General features: G+C 44.1%; 1 protein-coding gene across 2 annotated transcripts in view; it reads right to left on the bottom strand.

Moving 5' to 3' along the window:
• The window catches only part of GRB2 (growth factor receptor bound protein 2), a 43664-nt gene that overhangs the window by 8512 nt on the left and 11641 nt on the right, over window positions 1–23511 (bottom strand). For both annotated transcript variants that reach the window (XM_077251707.1, XM_077251709.1), the window contains exon 2: window positions 11029–11239. In XM_077251707.1, the coding sequence (XP_077107822.1) occupies window positions 11029–11106 (78 nt within the window). In that variant the 5' untranslated portion in view covers window positions 11107–11239. The remainder of the gene's footprint in view (window positions 1–11028; window positions 11240–23511) is intronic.

Below are 23511 nucleotides of genomic sequence, written 5' to 3'. Positions count from 1 at the left end.
ACAAAGCCAATAACACAGGATCTACCAATTGCAAAAGGTGATGTCACAGCTGATCCTGCTCCCTTTCCCTTCAAAATGATCTTTGCACAGGCTCAATAGACACTCAATACAAAAGATACGGTCAGGATCTGACCATAGTGTGGATTATTTGTACATATGTTGTTTCCTAAAACAGGAAGTTAAGTCTAAAAAAAATCCAGTGGCCAGTGTGAAAATTGCAAGATTTCTAATTTGTATTTCTAATATAGATTGTGATATGGGGAATTAAACATTGTTAAAAGTTAAAGAAAAAAAAATGTATGTACAGCGGGTTAAATAAGTATTGAATACATCTCTAAATATATTTCTAAAGGTGCTATTGACATGAAATTCTCAACAGATGTGGGTAACAACTCATCAAATCCACATAGGCAAAGAAATCAAACCATAAATGTCCATAAATTAAGTTATGGGTAATGATGAGAAAAGACAAAGGCAACAAGTATTGAACACATGAAGCGAGAGGTGCAAAAAGCCATGGAAAGTCATGACACCAGCTGCGATCTATCAGTAATTAGAAAGCAATCTTGCCACTTAGTGAAAAATAATATATACTGGTTCAACTATAAAAAGGTGTCTCATTACCTAGGTGCCACACAAGAAACATCTCATGATGGGTAAATCCAGTGAGCCATCTCAAGACCTTCACAACCTTATTGTTGGAAAACATACTGATGGCATTGGATACAGAAGAATTTATTAACTACTGAACCTTTCAGTGAGCAATTTTGAGGTAATAATCCACAAGTGGAAAAAAACATCATTTCACCATAAACCAGCCATGACCAGATACTCCCCACAAGATTTCAGACAGAGGAGTGAAAAAAATTATCAGAAGAGTTGTACAAGATAAAAGAACCACCTGTGGAGAGCTACAGAAAGACCTGGAATCATCAAGTACAATTGGTTCATGCCAAAATCATGTTCAAGAGTGTTTGAAGCTATTTCAACATTTAGACAAGCCTGTGAAATACTGGAAAAATATAGTCTGGTCAGATAAGATGAAAATTGAACTCCTTGGATGCCATAATATAATACAAACCCCAGACACAATACCAATAATGATGTTTGGAAATGGGAACATCATGGTGTGGGGTTGTTTTTTCAGCATGCAGCACTAGCAAACTTCATAGGAAGGATGAATGGACAAATGTACAGTGACATTGATAAAAATCTGCTACCAGGATAATTGAGATGAAACTAGGGTGGACATTTCAACAAGACAATGATCCCAAACACACAACAAAGGAAATTCTCAATTGTTTTCAGAGAGAAAATAAAGCTAAATCTCAAAGTTCATAGGAGGAGCCCACGGGACATTCAAGTGTCTTGAAGCGGTCATCACCAACAAAGACTTGTGTACGAATTACTAAATTTTAGTAAAGGTACCGTTACACTTAGCGACGCTCCAGCGATATAGACAACGATCCGACCTAAACTAGATCGCTGCAGCGTCGCTGTTAGGTCGCTGTAGAGACGTCAAACACAGCAGCTCCAGAACGATGCAGGAGCGATCCAGTGACGTAACGGCGACTCACTTATCGTTCACGCTCCATGTAAAAACATTGCTGACATCGTTGCTTTTGCTGTCAAACACGACGATACACGCCGATCTGACGACCAAATAAAGTTCTGGACTTCTAGCTCCGACCAGTGATATCCAGATCGCTGCTGCGTGTCAAACACAACGAGATCGCTATCCAGGACGCTGCAACGTCACGGATCGTTGTCGTTCTCGTTGGACAGTTGTTTAGTGTGAAGGTACCTTTAGTGTGTTCAATACTGTTTTGCGGTGCCATGTCTCTTTATTTTGCATAACTTAATTTATAGAGATTTATAGTTTGATTGCTTTGCCTGTGTTGATTGGATGGGTTGTTACCAACATCTGGTGAGAATTTCATGTCAATAGCACCTTAAGAAATAAATTTACTTAGAAAAATTGGGGTCAGGTTTAATACTCCCATAGAGGTTTTAATTAAGAGTCAAGCCCGAATCCCATCTTTTCCCCAGGTCACATGAGGTCTGTTTGGTCACATTAAGTGGCATTAAGGACCATCCAAAATTAAGGTACACCTTGTTGGATGGTCTTTTAGTTTCTTGATCAAAAAATGTTAACTACCTTTACGTTTTTAACGTTTATAGCAATACTCGCATTCACGTGTTCATTAAATCGCAGTGTTGTGGCGCACAGTGTAAGTATATGATCCCTTTAAAGAGGCTATCCAGTCTAATGATATTATGGCCCATCACTAGGATACATCATCAATATCAGAACGTTCGGGGGTCCAACACCCCCTCAGATCCAATGCTATCAGCTTTAGTGAATGCTGGATACAGTAATTGTAGCAAAACTCCATTCAAGGTGTAGATGCCAATGCAAAAAACTGCAACTGAGCTCCTACTTGAAGCCCAGACTTCGCTAATATAGCCATAGGGCATAACATTGGGCAGTGAAAACAAACAAAACCGTATTGATCTGCCCAGCTTCAGTACGCCAGCGATGTGCGTAGTTATAAAAGGTTGATTACCCACATAGTATAAACACGACCCCCATATTGCTCATATACGCTATATTAGAAGGGAACTAATGTTATACTTTCGCTTCTTAATTAGTTTTTCTGGTTCTTCATGTGGTAGTTATCAACTTGCATGCAAACACATGCCAAAAGAGCACAACGGTCACTCGTTGGGAGAGATTGTTTTTAAGAGAACTTAGAAATGATTGTTCTCTGCAGCTCATCGTCCTACGTAAACAGGCGATGTTCCACCAGTAACTATCACAGGTTCGGCCGACAGTGTGATGTCTATAGGGTGCCGGCTAACTGGGACAGTCGACTGGACAGGTCTCTGCCGATGGAATTAATTTCCCAGAGATAAGCTGCTCGCTGATATGTCATCAGTTGGCTCTCGTAAAGAACACCGGGACCAAGCGCTCCTGTACATGGGAGCGGATGGCTGTCGGGTGAAGGATCGGTGAAGCATCATTTGGCAGACAGCCATCTGTGTATAGAGGGCTTCAGTCTTGGTGACCAAATCAATCGATTAAGGAAAAGGAGATTGTGGGAATTGTTTCCTACTTGAAACCGGCACTGGACAATTAAAAGCTGGAATCTAGGTGTTATGGTGTCACTGACATATTTGGTCTCTACAATTTCTTTCTTTTTACTCACAAAGGCAATGTAAAGGACATCATATTACCTCAATGTCCTGAGATAATAAAAAAAAGGAAAATGTTAAGCTGATACAAAGGATCAAACAATTTCCTATGATTATTAAAAAGACGGTGGCTCGGCTTCACGGGGTTACACAGACATGGGATAATAGGATAAAGGAACAGAAATGAGATTATATAGAATAGGCCAGAAAGCCAAGAGCTCCTAATCTGCAATGGCTGGCAGCTAATGGATGAGAGCAGCGAGTTAGAACAGGAAACCGTACAGATCAATACACAAATATAGAAGAAGAAGGAAAGGCAGCGGCATGTTAATGACAGTAAAATGATGCCAGCCAGAGGATGAGGAGCAAAAAATAAATGGCCGATTATCATCCCACCCATGGATCAGCAGCGCAGACTAAACGAAAACACTGACTGAGATCCAAGTCGTCTGGCCCCATGGAAACGTCAGACGCTGCACAATAACTCCACCTTGTGCCATTCTTCTCTTATTCCTACCTTTACAATACATCCATGACTGTGTTTTATCAGTAGGGGCGTGTCTCCTATGACCCAATCAGTGCTGTCAGTGTCAGATTGTGAAAAGACACCCCCCAGAGGAGAATGGTAACACCCAGTTGTCAATTATTCACACATTTCTAGGTGGGATGAGAGAGGAATGACAACGCAGAGTTAGGAGAAAAAGAGGAATCAGAATTCTTATTTCATGGGGAATACAACCAATTATTAAAACAGACGTTTCAGGGGAGCGGAGACAGGTCATGTACGTGCTGACTAAAGGAGCGTGACGCCGCTTGTCAGGTACTGATAGCAAGTGATAAAGAACAAAAAAGGCATCATTTGCATGGCTAATAAATCCACATTATTTCAAATGGGGGAAACAGCAGGTGGCTCAGGTTGACCACACTCTTTTTAAATATTGATTTTCCTCATTAAAATCCATACTTCTTTGGGAAGTGAACGCAAATTATAGGAAAGCCAGTTGATGCCCGATAATGTCCGATAGCTCACCTCCTACAGGGATTCTCCATGCCACAAGTGTGCGTGCTCAGCTATTTCTAAGGTTCCCACTTATATTTTAGTGTGGCTGCTCAAGGGTTAAGATGTATGCCCCATTGGAGATGGTTATACTCCCAACATCCTACTTTCATGACCTAATTTGCATTGTTTTAGAATAAGCCCATTAAAGATTTCATCCTTTCTTCCATGAGAGATAACTATGGCCCCAATTAATCATTTTTTTTTAAAGTCACTTTTCTTTTTATTGTCTAGAGGTACTTGCTGATGTTCTTAGTTCCAAATTCTCCAAAATAGAATGTGGGGTTCATACATTTTATATTTATCTTTAAAGGGAACCAGTCATGTAAAAAAAGCTATTAACCTGCAGGTGTGGGATTAATCTGCAGGATAGTAGTGTACTGAACCTGCTCACACTGAGAGCTGCCGGAAGGAAATTTACTTTATTCCCCTTGGCAGGCTCGGGTGTTCAGTCATGGTGGGGCTTCAGTTACCGCTTTCGGCATAGTGAGTGGCGGCTGTAACCGTGCCCCCGGCACAGTACCATATAGAGCCGGTTGTCAGTCGGTGCCAGAGATGTGGTTTCAGCCACCGCTCACCATGTACTGAGAGTTGACTGAAGCCCCCACATGACTGCAAACCCAAACCTGGGGGGTGAAATAAAGTGAATTTCCTCCTGGCAGTGGGGCTCTCAGTGCGAGCACCAGGCAGGTTCAGACTGCTATTAACCATATTAATCCCATATTTGCTGGTTTATAGCTTTTTTTACATTACAGATTCCCTATAACCTGTGTTTTTGAGAATTTTCTGTGACTGAAGAGAGACGCAACAAAAAAAATAAAAAATACGACATTTGGTAACAGTCACATTTCATGATTCTATCTCAAACATCTGGATAAACAAAGCTGTTGAGGCATTTATTTTTTAAATGATGTATAAAGTACAGAGAATAAGGCATAAATACTAAAGCCGTTAATAGAAGAGCAAATTACTCCAGAAAACTGGAGAAGCAGCAATGATGAATCAGGATCTACGAGTCTGATAGGAAATATAGCTTTCATCACTGAGAAAAGAAAACTTGCACTAGAGAATTGGAACTGGGCATCCGTAGCCCTCGTGGATTGATGAATCAAAATGGGAAATCTCTGACAGTGACAGTTCTTTAATCCATGTCTACAGCCATCAGTCAAGCATGATGGAAGAAGTGAAAGTGTGGACATCTATAGAACGTGCAGTTGGGGATTTGCTTTTTTTTTTCCTGATTGTTGCTGCCCCAATAACTTGGCTTAATGAGCACCTGGCGGATGATACTTTTACCTTAGAGCAGTGATGGCGAACCTATGACACGCGTGTCAGTGCTGACACGCGTAGTCATTTTCAGTGACACGCCGGCCGCCGGCCGCGGCCCCATAGAAATTGCTTCTTTCCCAGGGTCTGAAGGAGAGGAAACTCTCCTTCAGGCCCTGGGAACCATATTAATATGTAAAATAAAGAATTAAAATAAAAAATATTGCTATACTCACCTGTCCGACGCAGCCTGGACGTCCGCGAGGGAACCGGCAGCGTTGTTTGCTTAAAAATCGCGGTTTTCCTTCCTTACTTGAAGTCCCGGCTTGTGATTGGTTGCGTGCCGCCCATGTGACCGAGACGCGACCAATCACAGCAAGCCGTGACGTAATTTTAGGTCCTTCAGGATTTTAAAATTACGTTCCGGCGTTGTGATTGGTTGCGTCGCCCATGTGACCGCACGCAACCAATCACAACGCCGGAACGTAATTTTAAAATCCTGAAGGACCTAAAATTACGTCACGGCTTGCTGTGATTGGTCGCGTCTCGGTCACATGGGCGGCACGCAACCAATCACAAGCCGGGACTTCAAGTAAGGAAGGAAAACCGCGATTTTTAAGCAAACAACGCTGCCGGTTCCCTCGCGGACGTCCAGGCTGCGTCGGACAGGTGAGTATAGCAATATTTTTTATTTTAATTCTTTATTTTACACACATTAATGTTGTTTCGATACCGATACCCGATACCACAAAAGTATCGGATCTCGGTATCGGAATTCCGATACAGCAAATATCGGCCGATACCCGATACTTGCGGTATCGGAATACTAAACAATGGCATCCGATCCGATTTTTTATCGGATCGGATGCCATGCAGGAGGTCTGTGGGTCCAAACAACAGAGCTCCGGTGCAGAGCGTCTAGGCCTGGGACTTCCGGTAGGCTTGGCGCAGCTCCCGGAAGTCCCAGGCCTCTGCGTCGGATCTGTGTTTGGGCGACATTGCGCTGCTCCCTGCTGCGCCGACCAGAAGTCCCAGGCTGCACTTCTGAGGCCTGAGGAGATTGCTGTCTGGACTCAGGCCCTGTGATAGCTGTCTGGACTCAGGCCCTGTGATAGCTGTCTGGACTCAGGCCCTGTGATTGCTGTCTGGACTCAGGCCCTGTGATAGCTGTCTGGACTCAGGCCCTGTGATAGCTGTCTGGACTCAGGCCCTGTGATAGCTGTCTGGACTCAGGCCCTGTGATAGCTGTCTGGACTCAGGCCCTGTGATTGCTGTCTGGACTCAGGCCCTGTGATTGCTGTCTGGACTCAGGCCCTGTGATAGCTGTCTGGACTCAGGCCCTGTGATTGCTGTCTGGACTCAGGCCCTGTGATTGCTGTCTGGACTCAGGCCCTGTGATAGCTGTCTGGACTCAGGCCCTGTGATAGCTGTCTGGACTCAGGCCCTGTGATTGCTGTCTGGACTCAGGCCCTGTGATTGCTGTCTGGACTCAGGCCCTGTGATAGCTGTCTGGACTCAGGCCCTGTGATTGCTGTCTGGACTCAGGCCCTGTGATTGCTGTCTGGACTCAGGCCCTGTGATAGCTGTCTGGACTCAGGCCCTGTGATAGCTGTCTGGACTCAGGCCCTGTGATAGCTGTCTGGACTCAGGCCCTGTGATAGCTGTCTGGACTCAGGCCCTGTGATTGCTGTCTGGACTCAGGCCCTGTGATTGCTGTCTGGACTCAGGCCCTGTGATAGCTGTCTGGACTCAGGCCCTGTGATTGCTGTCTGGACTCAGGCCCTGTGATTGCTGTCTGGACTCAGGCCCTGTGATTGCTGTCTGGACTCAGGCCCTGTGATAGCTGTCTGGACTCAGGCCCTGTGATTGCTGTCTGGACTCAGGCCCTGTGATAGCTGTCTGGACTCAGGCCCTGTGATAGCTGTCTGGACTCAGGCCCTGTGATAGCTGTCTGGACTCAGGCCCTGTGATTGCTGTCTGGACTCAGGCCCTGTGATTGCTGTCTGGACTCAGGCCCTGTGATTGCTGTCTGGACTCAGGCCCTGTGATTGCTGTCTGGACTCAGGCCCTGTGATTGCTGTCTGGACTCAGGCCCTGTGATTGCTGTCTGGACTCAGGCCCTGTGATTGCTGTCTGGACTCAGGCCCTGTGATAGCTGTCTGGACTCAGGCCCTGTGATTGCTGTCTGGACTCAGGCCCTGTGATAGCTGTCTGGACTCAGGCCCTGTGATAGCTGTCTGGACTCAGGCCCTGTGATAGCTGTCTGGACTCAGGCCCTGTGATAGCTGTCTGGACTCAGGCCCTGTGATAGCTGTCTGGACTCAGGCCCTGTGATAGCTGTCTGGACTCAGGCCCTGTGATTGCTGTCTGGACTCAGGCCCTGTGATTGCTGTCTGGACTCAGGCCCTGTGATTGCTGTCTGGACTCAGGCCCTGTGATAGCTGTCTGGACTCAGGCCCTGTGATAGCTGTCTGGACTCAGGCCCTGTGATAGCTGTCTGGACTCAGGCCCTGTGATTGCTGTCTGGACTCAGGCCCTGTGATAGCTGTCTGGACTCAGGCCCTGTGATTGCTGTCTGGACTCAGGCCCTGTGATAGCTGTCTGGACTCAGGCCCTGTGATAGCTGTCTGGAGGCCCTGTGATAGCTGTCTGGACTCAGGCCCTGTGATAGCTGTCTGGACTCAGGCCCTGTGATAGCTGTCTGGACTCAGGCCCTGTGATAGCTGTCTGGACTCAGGCCCTGTGATAGCTGTCTGGACTCAGGCCCTGTGATAGCTGTCTGGACTCAGGCCCTGTGATAGCTGTCTGGACTCAGGCCCTGTGATTGCTGTCTGGACTCAGGCCCTGTGATAGCTGTCTGGACTCAGGCCCTGTGATAGCTGTCTGGACTCAGGCCCTGTGATAGCTGTCTGGACTCAGGCCCTGTGATTGCTGTCTGGACTCAGGCCCTGTGATTGCTGTCTGGACTCAGGCCCTGTGATAGCTGTCTGGACTCAGGCCCTGTGATTGCTGTCTGGACTCAGGCCCTGTGATTGCTGTCTGGACTCAGGCCCTGTGATTGCTGTCTGGACTCAGGCCCTGTGATTGCTGTCTGGACTCAGGCCCTGTGATAGCTGTCTGGACTCAGGCCCTGTGATAGCTGTCTGGACTCAGGCCCTGTGATTGCTGTCTGGACTCAGGCCCTGTGATAGCTGTCTGGACTCAGGCCCTGTGATTGCTGTCTGGACTCAGGCCCTGTGATTGCTGTCTGGACTCAGGCCCTGTGATTGCTGTCTGGACTCAGGCCCTGTGATAGCTGTCTGGACTCAGGCCCTGTGATTGCTGTCTGGACTCAGGCCCTGTGATTGCTGTCTGGACTCAGGCCCTGTGATAGCTGTCTGGACTCAGGCCCTGTGATTGCTGTCTGGACTCAGGCCCTGTGATTGCTGTCTGGACTCAGGCCCTGTGATAGCTGTCTGGACTCAGGCCCTGTGATTGCTGTCTGGACTCAGGCCCTGTGATAGCTGTCTGGACTCAGGCCCTGTGATTGCTGTCTGGACTCAGGCCCTGTGATAGCTGTCTGGACTCAGGCCCTGTGACTACTACAGCAACCATCATCCAGTGAACTGTGGGGTGTCATTGGCCATTACTGAGATAAGTGAGAGGGAGGCATCAGTGATGGCGAACCTGTGGCAGTCCAGCTGTTGCAAAACTACAATTCCCATCATGGCTGGCCATTCAAAGCAAAGGCTTTGGCTGTAAAGACATGATGGGAATTGTAGTTTTGCAACAGCTGGAGTGCCACAGGTTCGCCATCACTGGAAGAATTCCCCCTCCCCCTCACTTATCTTAGTTCACGGCACCCCACACAAGTTAAATAATAGCAAGACCAACAAAAGAAACCAACTGACAGATGAACAAAGAAGTCACTAAGCAGGTAAGTTAATTCTAATTATACATATTTGTTATTTAAACTATACATGTCGCAAAATTGTTTTTTTATCAAGGTGACACACCACCCAAGTTATGCTCGGTTTTTTGGCGAATTTTGACACACCGAGCTCAAAAGGTTGCCCATCACTGCCTTAGAGGGTGCATTGGCAGCCTTAGCAATAATGCAAATGCATGTCCACCGGACTGGAGCCCTGCGAACTGCCTCCTACCGAAGGCTGGATTCCCCGGGGCCTCTTTTAATTTGTAGGCCCGGAATGGAGCCATTGTTGCAGAGTGATGGATGCAGGTCGTCAGGCAGGGCCTACTAATCAATACGGACATGGCCGCTGGACCATGATCCTGCAAATTGATTCGTTCATTTCTACATAGTACTCAACTCTATGCAAAAAAAGTGGGCAACTGTGCGACAGCGGCATGTCTCCAGTGATTTGCAGGCAAGATGTTATAGGAGGAAGTGAATAAAAGTTTCAGTAAACCTTCAATTTTATTCATTGAAATCCCAAGTATCTGTATGTATGAGTCCAATGGGCTGTCCTACTATTGATTCGGCACTGCATGCATGTCTATGCATAGAGAGATCTGTCTATCACTAGTAGGACCGCCCACTGGACTCCTTCAAATACAAGCACCAGGATTGTAGTGAATAAAATACCAGTTATACTGTCTTTTCCAGCAAACCTACGGTATATATCACTCTTCTCAGCTTCTCCTTCTCTATACCATGCTGTACACAGATCGGACTACATTGTACAGTGACAGGTTTCGCTGAAATAGTGTAGCCAGCTACATTATCCTTATACAGAAAAAAGATCACTGATATAAATATGCTCCACTGAAAAGAAAAGGCTACTCTGGCATACAGCAAATCTATGGGGATCAGAGTATATTTTTGGATATCCAAACTATCATTCCTTAAGTTCACCTTAGCACTGGAAATGCTATTGACCTGCAGACATAGTGTTAATCTACAAATAAATAGCGTCACAATGCATCATGGCCACTTTACCGAAAGTCCAGTTACCCGGAAGAAATCACACACAAACAAAAAAAAAAAAAAAGAGGCCAGGAGGTCAGAAGATTCACCAGGCTCCCGTCCAGCTTTCCCAGATTACTGACCAGGCCGATGGACCAGAGTCCTGCGAATCGATTGCCCCTTTCTACCTTTAAGCACTGTTCACATTACGCTAAAAGCCCCACATCTACCAATAGACCAAGAGGAGCCTTTTTTGAGCTCTGTTAAGTAAACAGAGCCCTATGGATGTGACATGAACAACATTAAGTAATAAATATCCCTTTTACTAATCTCACCAACTGTTGTGTACAAAGGAAATGGTTTTTAGCAGGGGGAAAAAACCTTTCAACTGTTGCAACACTAAACATTAAGTGCTGTAAGATGTCATCATGTGAAATGAGGAATATTTTAATCTTGGAGAGAAGAACACCAATGTCTGACAGGAAGTTACAGTGGATGTGGTTTCCAGCAATTCTGTAGAACCTTTCACAATACACCACAAAGCAGGCGGATAGCATGCTCCCCGTTACCCAGGGATCCGTTGTGTCTCGCTGGTACCACTCACCTTCAGTACGTCTCCTCGTTTGAAGCTAAGTTCATCATCTGCTGTCGCTTTGAAGTCATATTTTGCTATGGCTTCCATGGTTGCCGCAGAGTCCCTGCCCTGCGGGGGCCTTCAAAACAGGGCTGGACCCCTCTGCCGCCCACACCACGTCAATGCCACCTGGCGCAGCACGAACGGCTCGTCACCCACCTCACGTTTCCGTGCTTGCGGCCTGCAGAAAAGAAGAGCCCGTTATTTTAAAGAGTTAATCATATCATGGGCAAACATAAGGCTAGAGCTACACGGCCCGAGACACTAAAAACGCAGTATTGCGCTGTGACATCTCATCTAATGGTTTCCTATGGCGAGAGTCACAAATGTTTCTAAATGTGTTGGATCTCCTGTGACAAGTCACATACAGTACGTCTCACTTACCAAAGACTTCTATGCAAGTCACATGCGAATGCCTCTTGCCCAATTTGGCCATATATTTACAGCAAATTCACAGCTTTAAAATAGTTGCATGACAGCAAGTGGCACGTCGGCGTGTAACCCTTGCCTTATACTTCTCAATAATATTAGTGTAAATGGTATACGACACCAATAACCACAAAACATCTCAGTGTTAGAGGCGTGTAGTGTTACACACGTGGTCAAAATTGTTGGCACCCCTCGTGTAATGACAAAAAACCCCACAAAGGTCACAGAAATAACTTGAATCTGACAAAAGTAATAATAAATAAAAGCTCTATGAAACTGAACAAATGTAAGTCAGACATTGCTTTTCAACCATGCTTCCACAGAATAAAAAAAAATAAACTCATGACATAGGCCTGGACAGAAATGATGGTACCCTTAACTTAATATTTTGAGGCAATCACAGCAATCAAAGGATTCCAGTAACTGTCAATGAGACTTCTGCACCTCTCGACAGATATTCTGGGCCACTCCTCAAGAGCAAGCTGCTCCAGTTGTCTCATGTTTGAAGGTTGCCTTTTCCAGACGGCATGCTTCAGCTCTTTCCAAAGGTGCTCAATGGGATTTAGGTCAGGGCTCATAGAAGGCCACTTCAGAATAGTCCAATGTTTTCTTCTTGGACATTCTTGTGTGTTTTTAGCTGTGTGTTTTGGGTCATTATCCTGTTGCAAGTCCCATGACCTGCGACCGAGACCAAGCTTTCTGACACTGGGCAGCACATTTCTCTCTAGAATCCCTTGATAGTCTTGAGATTTAATTGTACCCTGCACAGATTCTTGACACCCTGTGCCGGAGGCAGCAAAGCAGCCCCAGAACATAACAGAGCCTCCTCCATGTTTCACAGAAGGGACAGTGTTCTTTTCTTGATATGCTTTATTTTTCCGTCTGTGAAGATAGACCTCATGTGCCTTGCCAAAAAGTTCCATTTTTGTCTCATCTGTCCATAGGACATTCTCCCAGAAGCTTTGTGGCTTCTCAACATGTAGTTTGGCAAATTCCAGTCTGGCTTTTTAATAATTGTTTTTCAACAATGGTGTCCTCCTTGGTTGTCTCCCATGAAGTCCACTTTGGCTCATACCACAACGGATGGTGCCATCTGACACCGAGGGTAACAATTTTAACAAACTGCACTTAGGGACTGGTAGTTTCTGAAAGGGGACAACCCCTTTAACCCCTTTCTGCCAGCTGACGGAATAGTACGTCAGCTGGCAGATCCCCTGCTTTGAGGTGGGCTCCGGCGGTGAACCCACCTCAAAGCCGCGACATGTCAGCTGTTTTGTACAGCTGACATGTGCGCGCAATGAGCGCGAGCGGAATCGCGATCCGCCCGCACCCATTAACTAGTTAAATGCCGCCGTCAAGCGCTGACAGCGGCATTTAACTAGCGCTCCCGGCCGCGCGGCCGGAAGTGCTCGCACCGCTGACCCCCGTCACATGATCGGGGGTCAGCGGTGCATTGCCATAACAACCAGAGGTCTCCTTGAGACCTCTATGGTTGTTGATGACCGATTGCTTTGAGCGCCACCCTGTGGTCGGTGCTCAAAGTACACCACCATTTCTACTACATAGAGGTGATCTGTACTTCACCTCTATGTAGTAGAGGCGATCGTGCTGTGCCTGCTTCTAGCCTCCTATGGAGGCTATTGAAGGGTGCGAAAATTAAAAAAAAAAAAAAGTGTTTAAAAATATAAAAAAAATATAAAAGTTCAAATCACCCCCCTTTCGCCCCAATCAAATAAAACAATTAAAAAAAAATCAAACCTACACATATTGGGTATCGCCGCGTTCAGAATCGCCCGATCTATCAATAAAAACAAAGGATTAACCTGATCGCTAAATGGCGTAGCGAGAAAAAAAATCAAAACGCCAAAATTATGTTTTTTTGGTCGCCGCGACATTGCATTAAAATGTAATAACGGGCGATCAAAAAAACGTATCTGCACCAAAATGGTATCAATAAAAACGCCAGCTTGGCACGCAAAAAATAAGCCCTCACCCAACCCCAGATCACGAAAATTGGAGACGCTACAGGTATCGGAAAATCGCGCAATTTATTAATTTTTTTTTAAGCAAAGTTTGGAATTTTTTTCACCACTTAGATAAAAAATAACCTAGACATGTTAGGTGTCTATGAACTCGTAATGACCTGGAGAATCATAATGGCAGGTTAATTTTAGCATTTAGTGAACCTAGCAAAAAAGCCAAACAAAAAACAAGTGTGAGATTGCACTTTTTTTGCAATTTCATCACACTTGGAATTTTTTTTCCTGTTTTCTGTTACATGGCATGGTAAAACCAATGGTATCGTTCAAAAGTACATCTCGTCCCGCAAAAAATAAGCCCTCACATGGCCATATTGACGGAAAAATAAAAAAAGTTATGGCTCTGGGAAGGAGGGGAGCAAAAACCGAAAACGAAAAAAACGGAAAAAGCTCCGGGGGTGAAGGGGTTAAATGGTCACTGTGCTTTCAGACAAGTTGATCTCATTTAATAGATAATTGGCTACATAGGCGATATGCAAATCACTGTATACATTTGTCTGCCTTACCCCTGACAAATATCAATCCCAAGTGATGGCCATTAAGTGTCTCTCTTGTGTAACTTGCTGTCCACTGCCTGTTGTCAAGTGTAATCCATCTCTAGCAGCAGAGATGCCAAAAGACATTACAGGAGGCAGATTCTAATGCAGATCAGTGTCCCACCCATAGATCTTAATGGCTCATTTACATATTAAGAATAACATGGATTTCTCTGGAATAAGACATCGGATCGCAGATATCAAGGTATCATTTTATTCAGCCCATATAGACGGCTTAGGAAAGTTGATCTGCATTAGAATCTGCCTCCTGTGATGTGATTTGGCAAATCTCAGTGTCATTAAGAACCATCTTCAGTGTATAGAAAAACAAGTAGGCCTGGAAGTGATGACAAGGCCCCCACAGAGCCGTGATCTAAACATTACCAAGTCTGATTGGGATTAGATAGAAGAATTAAGCTCAAGCCTACATTCACAGAAGATCTGTGGTTAGTTCTCCAAGATGTTTGGAACATCTTCCCTGCCGAGATCCTTCAAAAACCGCCTGTAAGTGTATCTAGAAGAACTGATGCTGTTCTGAAAACAAAGGCTGGTCATGCCATGTATTGATTTGATTTACATTTCTCTTTTGTTCATTTACTTTTCATCCTGTTAATTGATAAAAAAAACCTAATAAACACTTCATACAGAGCAGCGGCGTCAGAACACCACTTGCTAATGCTGCTAGCAGCAGATGCTTTGCCGCTGCAACATGGAAATAGCGTATGAGCATTGGAGTTGGCTGGAACCGGAGCACTTGATAGCTTTTTCAGTTTGCAAATGTTCCCCCTTTGCTTAAGCCAGACAATGCTGATTGACTGCAGAGGTGGCCGGTAGCCCAGGCAACAAGTGGTCCACAATAGAATTAAAAATCTGTACATTATTAAGAGTAGGTTGAAGTTTAAAAAGGGGTATGTTGCAAAGTTTCTTGTTTTTCATGCACTTTGCAACCCCTTTAAATAGGCTATCCAGTAACTCTCACTTCCTTGTCAGCAGTTGAGAGGCACTGCTGACGTTCCATCGACAATTATTATAGGTCACTACCCCTGCCGATAGCTGCAGGAGGCCATGTGCACTACGCCAGCAGCGCCTCTCACCTCTTATGTATGTATGACAATACAATTTTACAATAATAATAATTATTTTATTTCTATAGCGCCAACATATTCTGCAGCACTTTACATTTTAGAGGAGACTTGTGCACACAATAAAAGACATTATAGAATAACAATAATCACATAAATCAACAGATACCAAGAGGAGTGAGGGCCCTGCTCGCAAGCTTACAATCTATGAACAATAGTTACTATTCTGGTTTCGCACACTGCTTTAATCAGACTGAAATTGGAATATGATGTATACATAGCAGACTAAATTGTCCGACAGCAGCTGATCACTGTTTATAGAAATGCTCGCACTGCACTGAACCGTGCCAGCCATTTGCACAATCTGGGGAATCGCTGGCATCCAGAATATGGATTGCGTCTCAAAGTGCTTATTCGGGGAGTTGGAAAAATGCTAATAGACCTTATGGTTTTTGGATAGATTTTTATTGAAGCCACTGACAACTTCTTTCACTTCTTGCTTTACATAGTTATGTACCAGGAGGGGCTCAGCACTGACAAAATAAATCACTGATAACAAGTTGCAGCTATTTGTTACAACAACACCATGGTTTCCAATTTTATAAAAGTCATGTTGGATCCCACTGATTTGGAATTGACATATTAGTGACTTAAAATTGAAAAGGTCACTTTGAAGCCATATCCCCACATACCTTAAAATGGTTGTCCATGTTTCAAGACCGTCATTTTTTTTCTTAAAGTTTCTTAAAGTAAGACAAAGACATAAAATGTCGACCTCCATTGAAGTAGGGGAATCTTGCAGTGACCAGGTAATTACAGCAGAGAGATTTGCTGGGAAGAAGACAAAGTCTGAGATTCGTTTATGCAGAGGCGGGGAAGCACGTTTCCAAACCAAAGAGCTTCCTCTGATCAAAGAATCTTTCTAGACCTTTTGAGCCAGTGGTCACTGATGAATATTGTGTCGCAGCGAATGGAAGTATATAACGCATTCATTCACATCACCATAAGGTCGGCACCACCCCTCTCACTTAATATTGTTCTGAGGAGTGGTGCTATCCATGCCATGTTTCATCTTTATAGTCAGATAAAATTGCAAAAAGAAACACGACGACAACGACAACACCCAGGGACCTCAAGATGCGAAGATATCCCGAAAGTTAGGGATCTGATGAAATTCTAACAGACCCAGAACATCCCACAATGAAGACTTAGTTTGCTGTGAATGTGTACCATTTTCCCAATCAGAGTGCTTCCCTCAATAAAGGGAAGAACTATTTCTGCAACATCAGGTTTAGTAATTCTCTTTCGTTATTCCTTTTTATTTTACGGGATTGTTTATATCTTATTGTTTTGCTCCCATTTTGTATCATCTTTGTATTTTTTTTCTTTTTATAAACACTGCCCACTTTTCTGGACTAAATATATAAAACGTAATAGCTCCTCATGCTCTGTAACCTACACCCCTGAAGCCATACACTGTCCAATCAGCCTGCATAACTGGTTTGTGGTGGCAGCTAATAATGGTGCTTTTTGTTATTGTGGAGTTGGCAGTTACCATACTGGGAGATATAGATATATATTGCCATGCATTGGAATCAGAGATGTATATACAGTTAGGTCCATATATATTTGGACAGAGACAACATTTTTCTTATTTTGGTTATAGACATTACCACAATGAATTTTAAACAAAACAATTCGGATGCAGTTAAAGTTCAGACTTTCAGCTTTCATTTAAGGGTATCCACATTAAAATTGGATGAAGGGTTTAGAAGTTTCAGCTTCTTAACATGTGCCACCCTGCTTTTAAAGGGACCAAAAGTAATTGGACAGATTCAATAATTTTAAATAAAATGTTTATTTTTAGTGCTTGGTTGAAAACCCTTTGTTGGCAATGCCTGCCTGAAGTCTTGAACTCATGGACATCACCAGACCCTGTGTATCCTCCTTTTTGATGCTCTGCCTGCCAGGCCTTCACTGCGGTGGTTTTCAGTTGCTGTTAGTTTGTGGGCCTTTCTGTCTGAAGTTTAGTCTTTAACAAGTGAAATGCATGCTCAATTGGGTTGAGATCAGGTGACTGACTTGGCCATTCAAGAATATTCCACTTCTTTGCTTTAATAAACTCCTGAGTTGCTTTGGCTTTATGTTTTGGGTCATTGTCCATCTGTAGTATGAAACGACGACCAATCAGTTTGGCTGCATTTGGCTGGATCTGAGCACACAGTGTGGCTCTGAATACCTCAGAATTCATTCGGCTGCTTCTGTCCTGTGTCACATCATCAATAAACACTAGTGACCCAGTGCCACTGGCAGCCATGCATGCCCAAGCCATCACACTGCCTCCGCCGTGTTTTACAGATGATGTGATATGCTTTGGATCATGAGCTGTACCACGCCTTCGCCATACTTTTCTCTTTCCATCATTCTGGTAGAGGTTGATCATGGTTTCATCTGTCCAAAAAATGTTCTTCCAGAACTGTGCTGGCTTTTTTAGATGTTTTTTAGCAAAGTCCAGTCTAGCCTTTTTATTCTTGATGCTTATGAGTGGCTTGCACCGTGCAGCGAACCCTCTGTATTTACTTTCATGCAGTCTTCTCTTTATGGTAGATTTGGATATTGATACGCCGACCTCCTAGAGAGTGTTGGTCACTTGGTTGGCTGTTGTGAAGGGGTTTCTCTTCACCATGGAGATTATTCTGCGATCATCCACCACTGTTGTCTTCCGTGGGCGCCCAGGTCTTTTTGCATTGATGAGATCACCAGTGCTTTCTTTCTTTCTCAGGATGTACCAAACTGTAGATTTTGCCACTCCTAATATTGTAGCAATTTCTCGGATGGGTTTTTTCTGTTTTCGCAGCTTAAGGATGGCTTGTTTCACCTGCATGGAGAGCTCCTTTGACCGCATGTTTACTTCACAGCAAAACCTTCCAAATGCAAACACCACACCTCAAATCAACTCCAGGCCCTTTATCTGCTTAATTGAGAATGACATAACGAAGGGATTGCCCACACCTGTCCATGAAATAGCCGTGGAGTCAATTGTCCAATTACTTTTGGTCCCTTTAAAAACAGGGTGGCACATGTTAAGGAGCTGCAACTCCTAAACCCTTCATCCAATTTTAATGTGGATACCCTCAAATGAAAGCTGAAAGTCTGAACTTCAACTACATCTGAATTGTTTTGTTTAAAATTCATTGTGGTAATGGCTATAACCAAAATAAGAAAAATGTTGTCTCTGTCCAAATATATATGGACCTAACTGTACCATACACTCACAGCAAGTTCCCCAATAACTGGCCCAGTAGTGGAAGCAGCTGCGGCCTCTTCCATTATTCAGCAGCCAATTGCATAATTGTCCTGACAGCGGCGTTACGTCCTCTGACAAACTAGTGACAGCGGTGGGATCTGTGTGATCTCCTCATTGTTATCCGTGACAAACCAAGGGTGGCAGCGGATCTGTGTGACCCCCCCGACTGTTATCCTTGACAAAGGACCTACAGATTACCTAATGGACAAGGAAAATGTCTTAAATGGATACTGTTAGGGCGATTTCACCACTGAAACTAGCAGTATGACTGTACAGTTACCCTAGTAGAAAAATAACAAATTATGGTAGTCTTGTAGTCACCTGACGTGCCATTGTGGAGAAATCAAGCCTTGTGGCCTTGAAGAGAACCTGGCAGTACGAGCTTGTAATGTAAAGACATGGCTGTAATGGTGCTGCAATACTGATTACACTTTGTTGTTCTTCTTTAATCACCACATGAAATTTTGGTGTACAGGGGCTGGACTGTACACGGGGGTCTTCTCCTCGGTGTTTATGATTCCCCGGGCCCTCTGTTTGCCTCCGGTCTTTGTGTGACAGGTTACTGCTGAGATTACAGAGGAGGTAGATCGTTCACCGACCAGAAACAGGCGGAGGGGACGGAAATCACAAACAGCGAGGAGGAGACCCCATGTACAGTCCGGCCCCTGTGCACCAAAAATCTAACTAGTAGAAACCTTCAGATGGAGATTAAACAAGAACAACAAAGCGGATTTATTCTCAAAAAGTATCAATTTAACCTGTATTACAGCAATAATACAGCAATGTCTTTACATTACAAACTTGTGCCGACAGGTTCCCTTTAAAGTTTGATTTCCAAAGACATAGACCGAGGACTGAGAAGAAGCAATACATTCTGTGCTGCAGAACATACAAATAATGGACAGCATGGGAGCAAAAGAGGAGCAGGAGGGACTTATTAATGTTAATAGAATGGGCTTTTCATTGGATGTTACAGCCATTTAGAACAACACATCCTCGACAGCTGGAATAACTATTTTAATGGAACCTGTCACAGGCAAAGAAAAGAGTTGGTGTGCTGTGGGCTGAACTCATATGCATCACAATGTAACCAATCAATCGCCTAGAAACCATTGCCTTGGGGATAAAAGGAAAACCTCAGGGAGGCTTTGGAACCTAACAAAGTGGCAGGCTAAATACAAACACACACACACACACATTATATATATATATATATATATATATATACACATACATACGGTATATATATAAATAAATCGCTGCCCAATGTGCAAGACTAAATGTCCTGGACAACAGCAGTGGGGGGAATATTTGTTCCAATTGCAGCATACTACCATTGACTTGATTGGGTTCCTATGAAATTGGTGCACAAAATAAAATAGCACCTCTAAAGCTGCTCCTACCAGTCGTTGCACATTGCCGACAGATCAGCCCCCTGACCTGTGATTTAGCTGGGGTCTCACTGCAGGCGATCTCAGCAGCCACTCCGTTAAGAGGTTTTGTGGATTTGGCTAAAAGCATTTCTATCCAAGGGGTTTCATTGATCTGAGTGTCCTTCTCCAACAGTGCACATGTACAAAAAAAATACTGCGCTAATGTCCTGTCCTAGGAGAAAATCATTATTGGCAGCAATATAGTGTAATCATAGCCTGAGCCAAATATTGTATGCGGGATTTATACAGCTTGTCTCTAGGCTGGGTTCACATAAAAGGCATGATTTTGCATATGCTTGTTAAGCCCATAAAAAAAAATAATAATGATTTTACATCTGTATGCAATCCATATGTCCATTTTATCTATCTGCATGACATCCACTTTTTTTTTTTTTTACATAAAGTCCACTACATCTGTACATGCCACTTCCCTAAAACACAAGTTACCGTAATTATCAGCCGCTACATTGGTAATCCATTTGTAACTGATAAGTTTGCATTATTCTACACAAAAGTATAAGTCACAGTTTAAATCAGTGACCCCTTAAAAAAGAAAAAAAAATTGTTCCGGTACTTTGTGTATATGGACCCATTTGCTGGACATAAGTACCATGTTTGTTTGTACCTGGGTCACTATATTCTATCTGATGTCACATTTTTATGTCACGGTAATTTCTTGCCAATATTCTATATGATCGGAGTATTTCTGTTAATCTGATCTATTTAATAAGGCTTCTCACCTGGGAAACAACCTGCCCATTTTTGCAGGGACATTTCTATTTATTGCGGACTGTGCGTGTTTCTCTTACTCCACATTAATCATATGCCAAAACATCAGTGTAGCCACCAGAAATATAGATATATTTACAATAATCCATTCAGTAAAATCCAAGCCCTCTCCAAACACTTCTACCGTTCTTGCATATTAATGCACTTTTTTAGCTCACTATTTGCGAACCAAATAAAGAGTAGTCGGGGAACAGGCTCTCTATTGTGCGCTGTGGGGGAGTAATCCTTGACAGAACACATAAGAAGGAGGCAAGGGTAGCCCTTTAAATTGAAGTTATGCTAAAATTCTCACTTCCTCTTAAAATAGAATAGTGGCTTAACCCATCAATGGCTGACAGGTTTTTTGTTCTTCTGGAAGCTCAGAGCCTGTCCCAGGCCACAGTTACATACTCTCAGGCCATCTGCTTGGGACCTGCATTCATTCTATGGGAGGGATTTCCTTTTTTGGATGACTACTGTGATCCCCATCTGCTGAGAGGCACAATCTATCAATAAATAATACACAAAGTGTATCCTTTATTTATGTGACAATTAGGATAATAATGCATAAATGTGTATATTTAAAGAGACAACAAACTTAAAGAGGAAACTGGGTCTGCGCTTTCTTTATTAACTTTAGTAAAGAACGCAGATTTAAAGGGGGTTTCCCACAAACAAAGATATTTTTAATTAATAGATCTTGGAATAAAATAAGTTCCACAATTAGATGTGTTTTAAAAAAATGTTCCTGTGCTTAGATAATCTTATAAATGTGCCCCTGCTGTGTACTGTGTAATGGCTGTGTCTGAAGGCCCCGTCTCACATAGCGATTTACCAACGTTCACGACCAGCGATACGACCTGACCGTGATCGTTGGTAAGTCGTTGTGTGGTCGCTGGGGAGCTGTCACACAGACAGCTCTCTCCAGCGACCAACGATCAGGGGAACGACTTTGGCATCGTTGAAACTGTCTTCAACGATGCCGAAGTCCCCCTGCAGCACCCAGGTAACCAGGGTAAACATCGGGTTACTAAGCGCAGGGCCGCGCTTAGTAACCCGATGTTTACCCTGGTTACCAAAAAAAACAAACAGTACATACTCGCCTTTCGGTGTCCCTTGCCGTCTGCTTCCTGCTCTGACTGAGTGCCGCCGTACAGTGAGAGCGCAGCGGTGACGTCACTGCTGTGATCTGCTCTCACTGTATGGCGGCACTCAGTCAGAGCAGGAAGCAGACGGCAAGGGACCTGACGGACTTCAGATGGTGAGTATGTACTGGTTGTTTTTTTTTACATTTACGCTGGCAACCAGGGTGTAAACATCGGGTTACTAAGCGCAGCCCTGCGCTTAGTAACCCGATGTTTACCCTGGTTACCAGTGAAGACATCGCTGGATCGGTGTCACACACACCGATTCAGCGATGTCAGCGGGACCTCAACGACCAAAAAAAGGTCCAGGCCATTCCGACACGACCAGTGATCTCACAGCAGGGGCCTGATCGCTGGTATGTGTCACACATAGCGAGATCGCTACTGAGGTCGCTGTTGCGTCACAAAACTAGTGACTCAGCAGCAATCTCGCTAGCGATCTCGCTATGTGAGACGGGGCCTTAACCGTACAGGAACATGGTCTGATCATACCACAGCTCCTGGGCAGTGAGAAAAAAAAGGGAGTATGCAGACAGGACAGCATGGGATCACAACTGATTCTTTTTGAGAGGCAAAACATTTCCCTGCCTGTTTTTAAGCAATGTTTTACAGAAAAGAAAGCATCAACTGCGATTCCCCGCTGTCCTGTCCATATACTCTTTGCGTCCTCCCTGTCCAGGAGCTGTGGTATGATCAGACCAAGTTCCTGTACACAGCCATTACACAGTACACAGCAGGGGCACATTTATAAGATTATCTCCGCACAGGAACATTTTTTGCAAACACATCCAATTGTGGAATTTAATATTATTTGAAGATCTATTGATTACAATTAACTTTGTTCCTCGGGAAACCCCTTTAAATAAGCTGTCCTTGAGCTTAGGACAAAGGAATGCCCATAAAAAGAGAAAAAAAAAATACTTGACTACACTAGTGCTTACATATTATATATACATACACACGTATCATCTTCATCGGACTTGTTTACGGCCCTACCTAAGGGTCCTGCTCAGGACAGGGGACTGGACACGCTTTACCCGCTGCTTAGGTAAAATGAATGAACTGGTCAGATTGTCTCTTACCAGTGTCCATTCTTTGGGCTGTAGCATGTGACCAGGTAGAGGGTAATAGCTACAGTAGTCACCCATTAAGTCTCAATGCAGAAGTGCCCCATTTTACAGGAGCGTATGTCATTACTAATTTACCATCACACCACACACAGGAAAAGGGTGTGTAAGTAGGAGTTAAAATAGTCCAGAATGATTTCATAGTAATGAATTGGTTACAGCAACCCTGAATGAGAAATCCAGCATCATTTCTAAAAGTCTCCTCTCCATTCTTGAGTTTGTTAAAAAAAAATAAATCTCAAAATATTCAAAGGGATAGGAGCAGAGCTGCAGTACCTAGAGTCGGCCTCTGCACAGTGTTTGGAGCTATTGAGTTCAGCTCTGTACACAGCTTACAACTGACCACTGCCAAAGCGGACAACAGCTGATCAATGGAGTGTGGGTGCCGGACCCCTCCGATCTATTCCAGGATCAATCTCATAGGGCAACACGGTGGCTCAGTGGTTAGCATTGTAGCCTTGCAGCACTGGGTTCAAATCCCACCAAGCACAACATCTGCAAGAGGTGTATGTTCTCCAAGTGTTTGCGTGGGTTTCCTCACACACTCCAAATACATAATATAGGGAATTTAAATTGTGAGCCTCAAT

The sequence above is a fragment of the Ranitomeya variabilis genome, chromosome 4 (assembly GCF_051348905.1).
Source record: "Ranitomeya variabilis isolate aRanVar5 chromosome 4, aRanVar5.hap1, whole genome shotgun sequence".
Taxonomy (NCBI): Eukaryota; Metazoa; Chordata; class Amphibia; order Anura; family Dendrobatidae; genus Ranitomeya; species Ranitomeya variabilis.
This window is presented reverse-complemented; position numbering and strand designations above follow the sequence as displayed.